Source organism: Mytilus edulis, chromosome 2, assembly GCF_963676685.1.
Source record: "Mytilus edulis chromosome 2, xbMytEdul2.2, whole genome shotgun sequence".
Classification (NCBI taxonomy): Eukaryota; Metazoa; Mollusca; class Bivalvia; order Mytilida; family Mytilidae; genus Mytilus; species Mytilus edulis.
Window position 1 is genome coordinate 85,581,164 of NC_092345.1, and position 20,179 is coordinate 85,601,342.

At 31.5% G+C, this 20,179-nt stretch overlaps 1 protein-coding gene across 1 annotated transcript in view; it reads right to left on the reverse strand.

The window, feature by feature from the left end:
- LOC139513220 (uncharacterized) overlaps positions 1-20,179 on the reverse strand; it is a 50,590-nt gene that overhangs the window by 5,077 nt on the left and 25,334 nt on the right. Inside the window, exon 2 of the mRNA XM_071301516.1 lies at positions 3,615-3,686. Within this exon, the coding sequence (XP_071157617.1) occupies positions 3,615-3,686 (72 nt within the window). The remainder of the gene's footprint in view (positions 1-3,614; positions 3,687-20,179) is intronic.

A 20,179-nucleotide genomic window follows, 5' to 3' on the forward strand; every position in this document is an offset into this window, starting at 1 on the left:
CATCAGTTGACGCCATTTGATGGGGGACAGAAGGTTTTTTACTGCTCAGAAAAGAGAAATTGACAATCCGAATGTTGAAATCATCTTGTTTATAATAGAATCTGGTTTGATATTTGACAACATAGAGGAAAAAATTAAGATATTAAGCACCTGTTTTACTTTCGGTTGTATCTTTTATCTACAAAAAATTGTGATATGCGATTTCAAATCATATCGACCAGGGCTCATAATAGTTATCCATAAGAACACCAACTTTCTGTTGAAACATTAATATTCTAAACTCAACAAATCTGTTGTTGATTTTCCGATATAATTTTTAGTGTGTTTTATATTCGTAATAAATGTGGTTCTTCACAACGTAAATATTATAATAACTAGAACACACCCGTTATATCGCGGGTCCGTGACTGCATTAAAGTATATAACTATGCGTATTATCTGATAAAGTCATGCCGATTATAAGATGCACAGTTTTCTCAGCTTTCTGTTTGAACGCGTCGACCTGGAACTTATTAATTATTGGTAATATTAATTATTTGGAAAACAAAAGTGCCTGGAATGGAGTATTTTTTAATCAACAGCATTGTCCTATATTAGTTATAAATAAAGTTGAATTCTTTGATTCGCTGTTTTACGTCATGCCGGCTAACAAATTGAAAACTGTACCTATACGCCTTAATTTAAGTCCAGATTTTTAGTATTCGTATTGTCATCTTAGAAAGTAATACTGATTAAAATACTACAATAGGGACAATGTGAGAATGGTTTAATTTAGTAGTGTCCACCCTGTGGTTATGACCCGTGTATATAGCAAAATCCTAAATACACCGTATGGTGGTGCGCCTGTTAGATGCGGAACGTACAGATAAGGTAATAGGTGACAGGTGAATATACTATTGGTATCGGTATCGGATTCGACCCGGAACTTGTTAATTATTGGCAATATTAATTATGTGGACAACAAAAGCGTCTGGAGTATTGTAATTTTTAATCAACACCATTGTCCTATATTAGCTATATATAAAGTTTAATTCTTTGATTTGCCGTTTTTACCTGATGACGGCTGACAAATTGGACCTCGTCATTTTAGTATTATAGATATAAAACAATAAATTTGTATTTCCGATTTGTATAGATAAAGCTCTGTTTATTTGAGCATAAGGGAATTGTAGTGAACAGCGCAAACAAACGAACATTCATTTATTACTGCGAAATTTTTAAGTTTGCCGGTTAAAAAAAATGATTTTGTAGATACTGCTGTTTGAATATACTTTATCACAATAATATCGAAGGCCATCATTTTCTGAGGACATTAAGAAAGATGTTAAGGTGGTATGGGTGTCTTCCTCCATCTTGTATTGTAAAAAAAAGAGAACCAAAGGTCCAGATTTTCTAACAAGTTAGCAAAATTTGATGCAGGAATGCAGGTATTTAATGTGAATATTCATTTAAAAGAACCAATTTATAAGAATATAACTTATAAATATTAATATTTTTGCAAATTTTGATTATGTTTGGTTGTTTTTATATTTTTTAATAATGGCATTTTAAGGGGATGTAACTCTAAAGCAGTGCATTTTCTGAAGGATTCTACATGGAATTTTCCTATTTTGTATTTTAGCCGGAAAAAACGTACGGTGACCCTATCTTTTCTTTTGATATTCTCAAAGCATTTTCTGAAAGCTATCTTTTCCTTAAGTATTTTACAATTCTATCATTTTGTTTAATTTCTAATCACAAAATGGTGTTTTTTCCTGTATAATCCATACAAAATGTGTCATTTTGTCACGTCCTGTAGCTTGAGAAAATGCGCGGTGACCTATCATTTTTATTATATTTTTCATCATATATCAATAGATACTATGTTTTGGCAAAGTATGAAATTTTTTTATCATTTTTATTTTAGACTCCCATACCACCTTAAGTCGAACATCACGACGACCAGGCTATATTTAGGTCTTTATTAGGATTATTGCGAAGATTATTCCTCCAGTTAAAAGACGGCATATTTTCTCGAAAGGAGGACGAATATAAAATTTTAAAAATGTTTCTGTTTCGTGAATGATGTAGGGTCTTTGTGGGATTCCAAGGTGTTTTGTTTTAAATTCCATGTACTCTATTTAGCCTTTTAAAACATGATTTGTCTATAAACACAATATTTTTTAATGCTTTGACTGCATGTTCAACAATTCATGTGTCGTGAACATAGGACTACGCATCCACTACTTCAGGCGTTTTGAAAGAGTTACAAACCCGTGTTTTATATTTGGTATATTGCACACTGAATGCGATTCGAATATCTTGACTTCGTGTACTGTTTTTTGTTGTTGTTCTTTTTCATTTTGCTATAGCAAATTCAAAGCCTGGTAACTGATGAGTTTTTACAATCACTGGTTCGATACCACTGCTGCAAGTTTCGTCCCTGAGGTAAACATCAGCTCAGAGGTTAAATATCATTGTAACAGCTATGTTCATTTTCTGTAAATTTACAATCACCAGGTATAGATTGCCTAAGCCATAATTGTCAATACTTTTCAAACTTTTCAGGTTGAAATGATCTTCGACTTCGTATTTGATTTAGCTTTCCAACTGCTTTGAACTGAGCACCACTGATTAGTCTAATGTAGACAAAACACGCGTCAATCATAACAAATTACAAGCCTGGAATCTTTGATGAGTTTTTTTTTTGCTGTTGAAAAGAGACGATGTAGAAAAGAGCATTTGAAAAAGAAGTTTAAAGCAAATAAAAATCAAAAGTTAATATTAATGTAAAGCATTTGTAGAAATTGGGGTTGATAAACACGGAATCTAGTTCAATCCATTGATTTACGAAATAAGGAGCTAATAAAATATAAATCTGATATGCAAAAGTTCCCTAATAGTGCAATGGCATTATTCATTCAGATCACATAATTATTTTTAATTCATTTACTGGACATGTCTATGTTGCATGACTATGATTTAAAGGTCACTAGCCTGATCTGTCGATCTAGCTTTATCCCTTTCATTGATGTTAAAATGCGTCTTAAATAGTATTCGCGATGTGCCTCAAATTATCATTTCCTGTCACATACATTTATCGGACATTAAACGACGTAAGTTATTTCCTTGAATTCAACTGGGCAGAAAATAAGTCAATTAGAAATCCTGGTACCGATTTTTCATACGTTGACAAGAGTCTAAAGTCACTTATTCATTCTGAAAACACGTGCTATATTTCCAATTTTGTTAATTGGAAATTTTAAAACATTTTGATCAGTTCCAATTTACAAAATAGGAAATATAACACATGCTGATTTAAATATCTTCTGTAATTAATAGGTTATTATGTACAACTATTTTCAATATAGAACGCGTTTTTAAATAACAATAGTCCTTTTTTTTTAAACAATAATTTATTGCGCAAAAACAAAAATTAAAGTGCTAACAAAATGGTATCTGTATTTTAAGTATAGTATAAGACAGTTGTTTTCAGTCTCGTTTAAAAGCTGATGTTTATAAAACAAAACTATTTTTACGATGCATTACCGTAGTGTATATTTGTTTTGAATGTAATACTGTCTGACTAAAACATCGAAAGATGACTTGAGAATAACTTTAAGAAGAATACATACTTCGTCGTCTGGTGTGTCTTGTAAATAGTCAAACTCAGTTTCGGATTCATCTATTTTTGCTAAAAGTCTACCCTGAAATAAAAAAAAAGTAGTTATATATTATTTAATTACGCTTCACAACTAATCTCTTCCATATTTGGTGATTATATTTCGTCTAAAAAGTATTCCGTTTCTTTTTAATTTAGCTTTTAGTCACGCAAACTCAAAACAAAAAATATAGAGGAAATGACCTGTCAAAAATGATTATTTACAAAGAATTATACTTGTCTATAACCAGACTGTTTATGCTTTTATTACGAAAAACAATTCTTCGAGATCAGTGTGTCTAATGAAATTATTAAACAACGACATTTGCATCTATGCGCTGCATGCCAGGTTTCTTTGAGTCTATGTACAAGAATTTTAATTAAATATACATCCAGCAATATTCAAAGCGTTTGTATGGAGGAAAAGTTTTATTATGTTATGCCTTGATACTTCCTAAATCAAAGGCTTGTGAGTACTAGTTTTGCTATGCTAAAGACAGTTTGTCCTAATGTGAGAATGAGGAGATTTACCGGTAGTCTGCTTTATATCTTTACGTACATCTTAAAAATGACAATGAAGGGTGGTTTTGAACTTTACAATACAAAATGATGATTTGGCAACAAACCATGAACACCTGCATAATTATGTACTATGTATCTACCAGTCAATATGCTATTCTTTGGTTTGAGGTCATAAAACTTTCGAGTATGAATATCATATCCACTTTTTGTTGTTTCGAGCACACATTTTGTACTAACAGTACTGGGAAAAGTTTTATGACCAAGGTTCCAGGGCTTGGTTTTAATTACTAATTTTGTTATCATCATTTCCTTGATAGAGGTTTATTGCTTAAAGAAAAGCTATTGTGCTGAGAGTAAAGTTTATTTTATCCATTCTAAAGTTATAAATGCGCACACGATATGGTTAAACGTTATAAAATGGATGTTTCACAGGTGACGACTTATATGATACACTTGCTATTACCACAATCAAACCTCTTTTTCTTCAATTGTGATTTTATCGAAAGCGACTTATCCCCATGTCTTTACTTGTACTGAGAAATACGACGGAAGCCACCAGTGTAACAGAAACTGATTACTACTCAGTGGAACCGGAGTTCACCCTTGTTTTGGATGGGATTTGTATTTCTCAGTCTCCAGTTTTCTGTGAACTGTTTTGTATTGTTCTTTGGGTTTTCGTCGTTTTTCTTTAATGTAATGGTATTTGTTTTTTTAATTGCCTTTTCTTTATTCCATCTAAATTTGTGGTAAATAGAAATTATGTAAATGAATTGTTTGGAATTAATCATTGAACAAAATATTGAAAATCATTAAAAATTCTGACATTATTTATTAAAAAAAGAAGGCTTTCACATCGATTTTTTTCTGAACGAAATTCTATTCAAAAATTTGAAAAGGATAAGGTCGGCACATTATCAAGAAAATTATCAGTAGAATGACATTTTTCAATTCCCTAGTGAATCTCATATTTCTCTTCTTCAGTTGATAGTGATAGAAAAGAATGGCTTATAATACTTTTTATTCAACATGAAACTGTTCAGAACCAAAAAAAAAAAAGGATCCTGAAGATAACGAATCATTCGATGTGAAGGTAACACAATGCAAACATAAAATATTCCCAGATTTTCAAATTGCCATGGTCAATTCAAATCGGCAATTTCTTTTTAGAAAACATATGACTTATCATGTAAACAATTTCTGGACAAGAGAAACAAGTAAAAGGCAAATAAATGAAACTCCGATGCAGTATTTTAATTATATATACAAAGTGAAAAATTACTGATGGAAAACTTTATTCTTTTAAACTACTTTAATCTTTCAAAGGGAATTGGATAGATCGAACAAGATACTACTAACCCCTACTGTATGACAACCATGCTTAAATTTGCTTTACTTCGTTGGTAAAAGCAGTTACAAATTTAAGGTTTTGAGACTTAAAATGTCCCTGTATTATACTTTAAAAAGGTCATCTTCAATTATAATATAAAAATAATCAATAGTTTCAATATTTCATGCATCTTCACTACTTGAATCTTACACTAACAAATGCCTTGCTATATTTGTAAATGACTCCTTTTCAACATAGCATCAATCAAATAACACATTATTTTTTTTAATGATAACGTTGGATAAGACTTGGACTCTCAGGCTTTTTGCAACTTTCTAGTCTGAAAACATTCACAAGTATTCATGCAGTTCATTAACAGTTGTTCACTTACTTAATATTAGAAAATGATACAAGTAGAATAAACACTAAGGCTCCATTAGGAAGTAAAGATAACCGTACCCGTCCCATTGTTGTAGAAATAGTAAACAAAATAAACAGTCAAAATCGGCTTCAATTTAGAAAATAAGAAATAGCCCCAGAAATGGGATTAAAAGATCTCACTATCAGTATATAAATTGTAAATTTCCTAGCCGAAAATGTGCATTACCACTACAACCGATTTAATCATTTTGACTATTTGGTCCAATTCTTAAAACAAAGATATACTCATTAATATTCCATATTGTCAATTTTAACAAACTGACGTGAAGTAGCACAGCAAATAAAAGAATTTTCAGAAATTTAAGCACAACAAAAATGAGTTCCCTCACGAAAAATTGATTCAAATGTAGTGAAAATAGCACCTTTACTCGTAGTAGAACTTTTGTTTGCTGCAGACATGAATAAGACATTACATATGTTGCCTTTTCAGGAAGCAATAAAACAGTAAGAACATTGTGGTGCAGCGGTATATATTTGATGCGTTTCCCTCAGTATTAGTTTGTAACCCGGATTTGTTTTTTTCTCAATCGATTTATGAGTTTCAAACTGTTTATTACTATTGCCTTTATTTAGTAGTGTTATACAGATCAACTGTATATAATTCTCTGAACTGTATTGTACATAGAAATAATAAGTTTGGCAAACCACGACAGCATGTTTTGCTGTTCCAACAATGGATACGAACACATATCACTCAGGCATCATTCAAGATATCAAGGTCCTTATCAAAATATGTTTTTCAACATTTTTTCCCCAAAGTGTTGAGTATTGAGATCTGATGTAAAAATGCAATAACATGACCACATCAATCATGACTGAAGAGTGTACAGTAGAATTTTCATAACTAGATGTTAGACGTCGGATAAGTTTATATGAACATTGCTTTTAAAGGTGAGAATAAGGTCAAATTGAGGATTCTGTTTAGTCGAGATACATGCACAGTAGAACGATTAAATATCAGTTAATAATTTCGTGTACATGATATAACTTCAAGCCAAGTTACAACTGTAATAAATCCTGCGAAGAAATGTTACTTTATATTTGTATGAACAAATCGACAAATATTGCAGATGAGTTTAGTTAATAGAACTAACTTGATGAGGTTCCATTGACAATGCATAATAAATCATGATCATTTAAAAACACAAAATGAAATAATGATATATATAATAATATATATAATTCTTCTCATATTTAGCCCAACAATGTAAGATCTTAAAGTGTACGCTAGCAAATATTTATTCCTCCCCTTATCTGAGATTTTTTAGACTATTCTATTTCGAATAACGTTTCAACTTATTTATACATCTTTGACTATCAAATGTTTTGGTTGATCGAACCTGATAAAGATAAATCAAGAAAAGTGCTTCAGATGCACGAAATACATGATAAAGTGTTATTCTTAATAAAAGACATACATTTTTTTTTATTAATAGACAGAATATTTTGTATTTAATAAGCATAATTTGATCTTTCTAATAAACATAACATTTTTTATTAATAGACATAATAATTTGTATTTAAAAAAAAAATAGATATAATATTTGTTAACAAATAGACATAATATATTATAATTTACGAAAAAACATGTGACTGGTGTAGTAATATGATGTTCGGTAAGCATGGAATGGACGCATGAAACGGATTTACGGATCTTAATGATAAACTTAAAAAAATATAGAATAAAATTAAAATATATCGGAGTAGGCTCTTAGCAGACATCAATTGCATTGTGAAAATTATAAATCTAAAATTAAATCGTTTTAATTTATATAATCTGGTCATTTTAAAGAGGAATCCAATAATCAGACCACTTAAGACAAGATTTCCTCATTTTTTTTGGACATTTATCTTGTCCTTTTATAATTTGTTTTATTTCAATGCCTAATTTTTTTTCTTTCTGTTATTGATATGATTACTTAAGCAGCCTGCTCCTGTATAGAACATACATCATCATATTTTCTGAGTAATATGCGTTTCCCAGGAAACGAATGACAATACATATAAAACTTTATGAAGCTTTAACCAAGCATGAATAAAACAAGAACATAACATTTATAGATCCTTATAAATGCCTCACTATTCTCTTGCTTCAATGGATAATTCTTTTTGATATGAAAAAGAAATGACATTGGTTTTATCACTGTCAAAGTGTTATCAGGAAGTTGACTTAATTATTCAAGTAGAAATGATAAATGGCATGTATAAATGAACTAAATTTTGATTATAGTGACTAGAACTATCAGTCTCTTACATATTCAATCATGCACACAATTTGGAAGAACCATTTAGTCATTTCTTGATTTATAAATAACTATGAAAATTAGGAAAATGAAAATAAAATAAAATTTTTCAATGGAATGGGAAGGAATTGTTAAAAATATGAACTTTTATTACTTATGCACGGTACTTCAATTTCTTCGAATCCCTCATGTTTTCGTCTTTTCCTCAATAAACTGTCCGTTCTCTATACTTTACTCTCGGCTATGGTACTTTCATTGAAACGTCAATAGCTGCCAAATCCATTGACTTAAACTCTCAATTTTAAATATAAGATATCAACACGCATAATTGAAACGCAATACTTCCAAAGTAAAAAAAAACGTGATATAGTGTAGTCACTTTAATCAAGAAAATCATATTGACAATGCTACTGTTACTACAATAGTTTATTAGAACCAAGCATCCATTAACATGTAAATTGCACTTTCTAAAAAGTTCATGTATCTTATATTTTGGTAAAAACTGTAACATGAGCAACAGTATCTTAGCAAAAACGATATTTCATTCAAATCGACGTTTTTATCGGCGATCATCAGTTTTTCCCTTCCAAAAGTCGGAAGGCTTACAGCTAGACTAATAATTAAATAAGAATATAGATACTGTTGTGTTGTGGATATATGATAAGCGTTAATGTATAGATATACAAGGTTTTTTTTTAAATTTTTGAATTATGCCAAAAATTGTAACTAAGATATGCGTCATCAAAATTCAATTATGACAAACAACATCGTTTAATTGCAGTAAAACATGGCAAGAGATAATTACAACTGTTAAAATTCTAATAATTACCAAAACACTAAAATAGTACAATAACATTGCTTTTATCATAAAAGTACATTACAACAACCTCATTAGTTTAGCATAGTGCAATCTTTGAAGTTCTATAAATAAAATCTGCATGAGAACAAAATTAGACATTACAAATTAAATATTGGCCCACAGTTAATAATATTATGTATTTGAAATACAAAATGTATTCAGTATTTGAATATTTATAAAGTACAAAAGAAAAATTATATTGTAAGAGATGCCTTTTCAATTACATCTAGACAATATTTATTGCTGATGACAGAAAAAAACAAGCCATAACTTAGGTCATCTTTCACGAACTGTATTATAGTTACAGGAGACAACTCTAAATTAAAGATTTCCATCTATGAATAATTGACAACATGTTTGTATGCAATAAATTATTTTCTGTATACAGGGGAATAGTGTAGGGTCTGGTAATACGTGGAAATATGTACATTACCATTAAGGAAAATAGAAGGTGTAACGATTTGCATATATGTTTTTGCTTTGAACTTGCATAAGAAAGAGCAAGTACTCTGTTTGTGACTTTTGTCTTTTAGTTTTTTGTATTTAAACAAAGACCGATCTGACGAGTGAATCCCATGTGAACTGATTGTAACAGAACGTATGTTTATTTTACTGTTAAACTACTGAACTAGATCAGCAGAAGGGATGAGCGTAGATACAAATTATTTATCGTGCCTGCCCTAAGCCAGAAATCTATAATCTAGTGGTTAGTCGTCGTTAGCTGTTGTCTGTTATATTAGTGTTTTTTCTTCTTTGTGAAGTATAATTCAGACATTTGCTTCTCGCTTTTGAAATGTTTTACATTTCGTCATATCGGGGTCTTTTATAGCTTATCGGACTTCATTGCTGTAGTCATATCGGGGTCTTTTATAGCTTTCCGGACTTCATTGCTGTAGGATATGATATTAATATTATTATATGATATTACCTAGCTTTTGGCCTGTATGAATAGTTGTCTTATTTGAAATCTTACAAACAGTTTATGTGGTCATTTAATAAATTTCCTGTTTACTAAACTTTGAATTTTTCGAAAAAACTAAGGATTTTCTTATCCCAGGCATAGATTACCTTAGCCGTATTTGGCACAACATTTTGGAATTTTGGATCCTCAATGCTCTTCAACTTTGTACTTGTTTGGCTTTATAAATATTTTGATATGAGCGTCACTGATGAGTCTAATGTAGACGAAACGCGCGTCTGGCTTACTAAATTATAATCCTGGTACCTTTGATAACTATTATGTTAGTGATAACACACATGTAGAAAGGCTCTGTTTCCCCCTTAGAAATCAATCATGAAGTTGCCTTGTATTTTTATCAAGATGATACAATAGTGAGTTATTTATTTTTGTGGCATAAATGTAAATGTATTACTTGTTATGGGCTAATTTCGACTTAATGACTTCCAAAGTTTAGTTCTTCTTAAAAATGGGTAATAGCTTCGAGAAATATATAAAAATAGAATAGAATAAGATTTCGTTTGTTTCAATCATTAATAAAAGTGATATAGATGTGTACGTACTCAATGTTATTTCCCCAGTGTAAACGACGATGATATACACAGAATCACTATAATGCATAATTATTACACTATTGGACCAGTCAACACCGATATTGAGGCCGTCAAAAATAAGCTCTCGTCACGATAAAGCCATTTGCCAGACAGCGTAATACAAGCATCAATCAATCCGTTTGCACAAGCTTAATAGGGATACTGTAATTTATTGTGATTTTCATTACTATTTTGTTTAGATATATATGTAAGTTCGTCTTCTGTCGTGTCCGATTGCCTTTTATAACAGTGATGAGAAAATCTCTATTTATGTAATTTGTTTACACACTAGCTAATACATGTAGACACTTTTAAAAACATACATAAGTTCAAAACCATTACATAGATGATTTCATGAAACTTATTTTCCTCGAAGTAGTTAGTGGAAATGAACGTACTACTGAAATCTTCAGTCAAAACAACCTTAAAATATGAACTATTTATATCTTTCAAATGACGGTTTGCTTTTTCCATTCTTACTTGGATGAAAGAAATTAATGTTTTTAGCAAATTTTGACGCTATTATAGAAAAAAAGAAACGGAAAAGATCAGTATGTTTCGATAGTAGCCTTAAAATATGTGCGTTTTAAACACTTTCATTTGTGTAACGACATGTTCAAGTTGTTACATATAGGCCAATTATAAATACCCGAGTACGTTGAATTCCTTAATATTCTTGCATTCACAGGGTATCTTGATTGAAATATGTATCCGATGACCCTGTCATGTAATTGAGAATAGACTCTTGAATTTTGAAAAGTCGAAACAGTATGAACGGATCGTATTAACCCGAAGGCAAATGATACAAGCCCAAAAGATGGTTTATCGCAAACATGAGGTGCAAACATTTGTACATCAAATCCAGATTTCGACAATTAATGCCTCTTCAGTGATGTAAGGACTCGAAACGGTATTGGGAAGGCCATATGGTTTACCTCAATTAAGGATAGACTCTTGAATTTTGAAAAAGTCGAAATAGGATAAACGAATCATATAAACCCAAAGGCAAATACAATACAAGCCAAAACGAAAAAAATATAAACAAATCTAAATAGAAAACAACATTTAAACATATGATTGCTTTAGATAAAAAAAAACGCAATTTTTATACGTGTGCAGGCAAAACAAATGTCGTGGTAGAGGGATCTAAATACAGCATAAACAACATTTTCCAAAAGACTAAAAAAGTGGAAAAGTATATTTTTTACAAAACGCATTTGACAAGCAGAACGAACAACTGATCTCCTTAAACACTGCTGAATACTATTGACGATTTCAAAATAAACTGATCACCAAATGTGTCAAAATGAATCTTATTATTAATTTTATTACAAAATAGAAAACAGTGATCTTGCGGAAAATATGGCAAACCGCTAACATGAGGTGCAAAATTTTGTACACCATATCCGGATTTCGACAATCAATGTCTCTTCAGTGATATTAGAAATCGAAACGGTATTTGGAAGGCCATATAGTTTACCTCAATTAAGGATAGACTCTTGAATTCCGAAAGAGTCGAAATATATATATACTGTAAACCAACTTATTTTCGCGGATACTTAATTTCGCGTTTTACCCTTTCTAGATCACTTCGCGGGTATTTAATTTCGCGATTTTCTGATTTACTTGATGAAGTTTAATAAGGAATAATTGAAGTTTTACATATTCGCGACGATTTAAATTCGAGTTTTTTTTCTACTCGCGAAAGTCGCGAAAATAAATCGCTCGCGAAAATAAGTTGGTTTATAGTATAATATGTGAAGTTGCAACACGGATCTTAACAGCTCTTTTTCAGTCTCAAATGTAATTCAGTTGCTTGTTTATTTTACCATCTTTTGAAATGGGGAGAACAAAACTAAATCTCAACATTCTTTAAAGATTTTATTTTATTGAAAAACGAAACGTATTTTAGTGACAAACCCTTTATTTTTGGTTATCTGATGTGGTTAAGCAATAGTGATGAACCAATGATGTATACATGTGCTGTTTTAAAAATCACACAATAGGTCCTTCTGTGTTCTAAACTCTCAAGAAAATACCTGGGACTAATATATAATACGAACACTTATATATTGGTCCCAGGATGTGCATACAAATACAATCCAATGGCAAGACTATGCCTTATAAAACAAAACAGTTTTTCCTCGGTGTTCGGTATTGTTGTCATTTTAATTTTTGACACTGACATCAAATTTTTAGAAAGAATTATACCTGAGTTCGGAATTTTTGTAGTTTTACTTTTTGACTCTGACATCAAATATAGAATTTAAAATATAGTTGAAACGCCTGCAATCTCTGTCTATTTTTGAAATTAATTCTAACATAACTTTTGATTTTTCAGCCCAGTATGCCAATATTCCCAATGTGAAATTATAAATTTGTTTTGAATAAACGTTGAAACGACAAAATTTATTCCTATGTGACGTGTATATTTTCTGACATCAGACACGCGAAGCAATGAATGTTTTTTTTTTTTCATTTGATAGATACTTTTGTGCTCTTTTGTAAATGATCGTTTGTTTTAAGATTGTAACACAGTGATGGATGACTGCTGTACCAATATTTTGACTATTTCATTTACTAAGTCTGTTTTGTTCACGCATCGTTGTAAATATAATGGAATTTTATGAGACTGTCGTACAAGTGAAAGGTTTAGCGCTATAAAACCAGGTTCAATCCACCATTTTCTACATTTGAAAATGCCTGTATTATTTCAGGAATATGACAGATGTTGTCCATTCGTTTGATGTGTTTTGTCACTTGATTTTGCCATGTGATTAGGGACTTTCTGATTGAATTTTCCTCGAAGTTCAGTATGTTTTGTGATTTTCTTTTATATATTTTAAAACAATTTTTGGGTTAGATTTCTTAAAAATTAAACTGTATGTTGTCTGTATATGTATGTCATAGAAGCATGCATTCATATATTGTATAAATTAATCATCTAGAATGTACCAAGAACAAATCTATTTAATTATCAGTAAAATTTCTCACATCTGAAACGAGATGTTTTAAATATTTAACACACTGTAATCAATATATGCTCAATATGATACATCAAAGTGTGTCCTTGTTTTGAAAGAAAGACAATTTGTAGTGTATCGTTACACGTCGTATTGAGAGTGTTAACGCTGCGAATTGACCATTTAAACGAAGTGTTCATTCCCTTAGGAAGAATAAACACAATCAAATAATCTTGTGACCTAAATATGACTTAGTAATTACATTACTATGTACTACTCGTGCATTGAGTAATTAAATGTACTTGCTATTCTAGTATGTACATGGTTTATTACAAATACCATATTACTACTACAATAGAAAAGATTATTAAATTATAAACACCTATAATATTGCATTGGTACGCGATGCTGATTTCTCTTACATTTCTCATTGTTTTGTAAATCTCAAACAAACAAAAATTGTTTGAAACTCTACATACACGAAACTAAACAAAATACAGACTTTGATACAAATGATACAAACTCATCCCTTCGTAAATTTTACGGACGCTATCACGAGTTGGTTGACTGTTATGGAATAACCGATTCACAAATGATATCGGATATGATCCTTACGTCGTAACTACAATCCCCTTCCTTTTCATGAATGTGACCTACCGAATTATTTACCGGATTTGTTATCACATAAGCAATACGACGGGTGCCACATGTGGAGCAGGATCTGCTTACCCTTCCGGAGCACCTGAGATAACCCCTAGTTTTTTGGTGGGGTTCGTGTTGTTTATTCTTTAGTTTTCTATGTTGTGTCATGTGTGCTGTTGTTTGTTTGTCTTTTTCATTTTTAGCAATGGCGTGGTCAGTTTGTTTTAGATTTATGAGTTTGGAGTACCTCTGTTTGAAGGTCAGTTATTTTGTTAGAAGGCTTTAAAGGTATGGTGGAAATTGGCATGTAGAAAGTTGATACATGTACAATCAAGGATATACCTGGTTTCTATGAAGTTAAACTTAAGGTAAAATATTTAGAAAGCTGTGAAAATTGCAAAATTTGGTTGAACAGATAGGGATTTTTAATTGGTGGTCTGACACCTTCTATAACACGAAATAAATGTGAGAGATAAAACAAACAATCGATAGATGTTCATCAAAATAACTCCAAATCAATCGCATTTTCGGATGGTTTCTATTCGAAACGTAAATTAACGATAATAAGAACACAAAAAACACAGCATTTATTTACAGCTTATTTTCGTTGATGTGTATACAAGATGTATGTCTCCTTTCCTGTCCCTTTGGTATCTTTCGTCCCTCTTTTGTCACTGTTACAAAGAATACAACTCTATGCATCCACTGTAACAAAAGATTCAACACAAAACAGTATTGTTACACATTATTCAGGACCATGTGGCCATCGTTTCAAAAGTTATAATAGATATAATGAGATATGGTATGAGTGCCAATGCGACAACTCTCTCATCAATGTCACAATTTATAAAAGTAAACCATTATAGGTCAAAGTACGGTCTTTAACACGAAGCCTTGGCTCACACCGAACAGAAAGCTACAAAGGGCCCCAAAAATGACGTTTTATTTGATGTACACATTAAAATAATATTCGTGTCCAATATGGTTCAACGAAATATAAAACTCACAAACACAATATGTTGGCAGTATGGTGTTTTTTTTTTTTAAATTATCCTTGGAATGGCGGAAAGTTGTGATTCGTCAAACAGTTGAAGCATTATAGTACATGATACAAATGGAAAGATTGAAAAATCAAATGGTTTTATTGCTAGAAAAATTCTAGTGACAGGTTACTTCTCTATCGATATAGTATGAATTTGAAACCTCCCCTTCAAGGCATCGATGAGAAGTTTGAAACACAGTGATATCTTTTTCCATTTTTACGGCAGTAAAACAAATAACATCCCTAACTGTTCTAGACAGAATTTACTACTTACTTAACTTTATAATGAAATTACGCAGCCTTGGGTGTTAAAGACAAGATAACTTCACACACGAAATAGTAATAAAGCATTTGTAATCAGTAATGTGGAAGTGTGACAAAATACTAGATTCTAGATTAGTTTCCAATTATCACTCTTACAGATATTGTTTCTACAATTGTTGTCGATTTTGATGATCCAAGAAATGGATTGATGATATATTACACATAAAATCGTGTCAATCTTAGGAATGAAAGTTTAATTATTTATATCATAATTATTTGACCATCGCTCTTCATAATGAAGATGCAACAATCGATAAAGGAAATTGTTAATCAAATTAACACTAAGGCTGTAGGTAAAATTTATTGCATTTACTAATTTTGTATCAATTACATGCATACGAAAATCAATAATAACAGTAAAGTATGATATATACAAGACAAGATAACAGCAAATAAGTTTTGACTACAGATAAAATAACTCAGTTAAGCGCGATGCTTATATAAAAGCAAAATTAAGTTGATTAGTATGACAATATGTAACATAATGTATCGATGTGAGTTACTTGAACGGAAACACAATAAAGTTGCAGTACTACAGTTTATAAAATGCTCACGCAATATTTGTATAATCAGACTGACCAAACTGGAGGTCATGAGTACTATTGCCATTAAGAAAACCAAATACCAGCAAAAGCATATCAAAACCTTTGGATTAAGTAAACCTTGAACTTTCCCACAGGATCAATTCGGGCTTCCAATGAGAAGCTACTCTGTGTTAATAACAGAAGTCGACCATGCTGGAATGCAGGAGATGCTTTGAATCTAAATACGGAAATGAGGTCTACAATTCTGAGTTCAAGCAATTTATTTTCTTTCCTGATCATAATACGGTTCATCTTCAATCTAATTACGACAACGTTTAACATCGCACGAAGAAATCAGCTTTAAATAAAGTTTCCAAATCTATAAAGTATGTCACAGGCCAAGTCAAATTTGAATCATCTTTAAAATTGCATAATTGAAACTAGGAAATTGCAACTTAAGTAATTATTCTTTAAAAAAAAACCCAACACAGAATGGTAAATTTATGTCACCATCGAGAAACTATTAAGTATGTTATCTTTTGCTTAATAGTGCTTTAACGGACATTCAGGAATTCCCCATCAATCTTTGTGACAATGGTAACGTAAACAACAATATCATATGCTTGTATCTCTTGAGTGTTGTAAATCCCTAGGAATTCTTGTTTGCTTTTGTGGAAGTGTGTCTTCATGTAATACTTTAAATGACACGTCAGCATCATCTTATCGAACAGATTTTCTTCAATGAAATCTAGGTATGAATAAATCTAACACAGTAACTACAATTATTTTTTAAGAAATAACACTGAATATGCCATTGTACATGTTTACAAATCCTTTTATGCTCAAATTGATTATATGGTGGTTAATGCAATGTGTTTCACTTTTCAGTTTTGGTGATACCTGTTATCCTGTTAATGTATTTTCCCACTCAAAACGAATGTAACTTTATACAAATATAAGTACTGCAGTATTTCCTACATGGAAGTAATTTTATCATCCGCTGTATTGAGGAAACAGACTTGCAAGAATGAAAACCTTCTAAAGTCAGAGGATACCAAGTTTTCAGGAGTAATAGAAAAGAAAGAAAGAAAGGAGGTGGTACGACCCTAGTTAGGACTTAGAAAGCGAAATTTACCAATTTTATTTGATATCATGAATTTTAATGACAATAAATAAAACATGCTATATTTAACATGTATTTTAGATTTCAATGTACGCAATATCTTCAATTATCGGATAGCAATATATATTCATTACTTGGCCTCAAGCATCACTGAAGAGACATTGATTGTTGAAATGGGTGCAGTAAAATCTGTACCGTTAATATTGGTAAAGATAGCATAAACACAAATTTATTAAGTATAACGACATCAGACGATTGATTGATTGATTAAATGATTAACTGATTGAAGTATACATATGAGTATTGTTACACTTGGGCTAATATTGTTATCTATTATACCAATTTTGTCTATTTATTATCTGACTTTTCTTGAGGGTTTTCTTTTATGTTTGATACTTCACTGATTGAAATGTATGAGAATGGTTATGTATCTACAAAACTCTTTCATATGCCAATGTATCGACGCCCGAGTCAAGAATCGAGTCAGTGGTCGTTATTGCTTATACTAGTACTTCTTTTTTCCCCAATAAGGAATTTGACGTCTAATAATTTCCTTTGATTCATTGATTCAAACTCGGGATAACTTAGCGCATATATCATAAGGCATGGACACTTGTCTATCCCCAAAGAACGCACATTGAGGTTGTAATAGCGTATAATGGATTTATAAACAGATATATCATGTTAAGGAGGGGTATTTGCGAAAAATACCAGTCGAGAGAATGTTAAATTTCACGAGCCGTAAGGCGAGGGAAATTCATTGTCAAGACTGGTATTTTTCGCAAATACCCATCAAGAACATGATATATCTGTTTAATTACACCGAATGTTAATGTTCTAAAACGCATTGATGATCGTGACGTTACAAGCGTCCAGTCGGATAGAGTATTTTTTGGCAAATACCACGGCAGAGAGGGTAAAAAAGACAAATCCTTTTTGGCAAATACCCCGGCGGAGTTAAAAAAATGAACGATATTCGTTTGATAACAGTGAATTGGTGAAAAATACACTGGCTATCAACCAATCAAAACCCAGGATTCTTACATAAGGTGTAATTATAATGTTTTGAGTTGCTATCTCACTGACTTTATGGATCATTGAAGGCAGCATGGTGACCTGTATTTTTTCACGTTTTTCTTCTTAGGTCAGTTGGTCTATGGGTGGCTGTCTCATTTGCCTATGCAGTTCATAATTTTATTTTTAGTGTTTCTGCATTTCTCATGCAATAGCAGTACCTTTTTGATACTATTTATGTGCTGCGTCTAAATATGAATTGAAACACTTTATAATGACTGAAAAGGATAAACAAATCCAGAAACAGAAAATGCAGAAATCACCTCGGAACAGGTCATTTTACATTGCAATTTATAAAAGAAAACTTAGATTGGTACGGTGAGTTCAAGTACAAGGAAATATATGTAAAAATATTATGAAAATAAATAAAACAACAACATAAAAACAAAACAAAAACACAATATATAGTTATCAAAGGTACCAGGCTTATAATTTGATACGCCAGACGCGCGTTATGTCTACATAAGACCCATTAGATCAAAATAGTTCGAAAGCCGTACAAGTATAAAGTTGAAAAGCATTGAGGACCCAATGTTCTACAAGTTGTGCCAAATACGGCTAAGGTAATTTAAGCCTGGTATAAGAAAAACCTCAGTATTTCGAATAATTCATATTTTTGCAAACAGTTAATTTAATAAAATGACCACATAATTGATATTCATGCCACCTCCGAAGTGTGACTACGTGGCTGGTGATACCCTCGGGGACGAAACGTCCACCATTCCAGTAGTGTTAATAGTTACCATTTGTACCAGGCTTATAATTTGATACGCCAGATACGCGTTTTGCTACATAAGACTCATCAGTGACGCTCAGATCAAAATTAGAAAAGTTAGAAACCAAAACAAGTACAATGTTGAAGTGCATTGAGGACCAAATATTCCAAAAAGTTGTGCCAAATACGGTTAAGGTGTTCTATACCTGGGATAAGAAAATTCTTAGTATTTCGAATAATTCATATTTTTGCAAATAGTTAATTTATACAAAAGACCACATAATTGATAATCATGTCAACACCGAAGTGCTGAATACTGGGCTGGTGATACCCTTTGGGACGAATCGTCCACCAGCAGTGGCATCGGCCCAGCGGTCTAAATAGTTATCAAAGGTACAAGGCGTATAATTTGATACGCCTGGCGCACGTTTCGTCTACATAATACTCATCAGTGATCAAAATGGTTAGAAATCCAAACAAGTATAAAGTTGAAGAGCATTGAGGACCCAATATTCCAAAAGGTTTTGTCGAACATATATATGGGTAAGGTAATCTATACATGGGATAAGAAAATAATTTATACTGAATTCAATTGATAAAGATTTCATTACGTGATTTTTTTCTGTATTGGCTTCGACATTGGCTTTCTACCAGCTAAGTTGGACTCAGTACGGCTTTGCCTCAGGGCAATACAGAAAAAAAATATCATATATACTTTCTTTGTTTATTTAAAAAAAAAACTTTCCAAGAAAAAAAAATTGTTTACTGATTTTGATTGAAGTCTGCCTCTTGTGACATGCATATTACTAAACCATGTTTGTCAAGATGAGAACTGTTATAAGTTCTATCACTTGCGTCATAATCCTATTGATTAACTGTAATGGTTGTTGTCAATATGAATAACATGAAGTATGGGGTCGATAGGACAGCAACTAAACGATAAAAACCCAACAAAACAAACAAACATATGGAGTTCAAAAAACAATTTTCAACAATATTGTTATACAATATGATAACCTCTTTATCGCAACGCGTGTAGAAAATTACTCGCACATTAAGCCCAGGTACACACAAACGTGACAAACAAACATGTTAACAAAAGCATGAACAATGCAATAAGATCAACACAACTGATGTCACTGATTGAGTAGGAACTGCTTACTCTTCCCGGGTTCACCTCCGGTTTCTT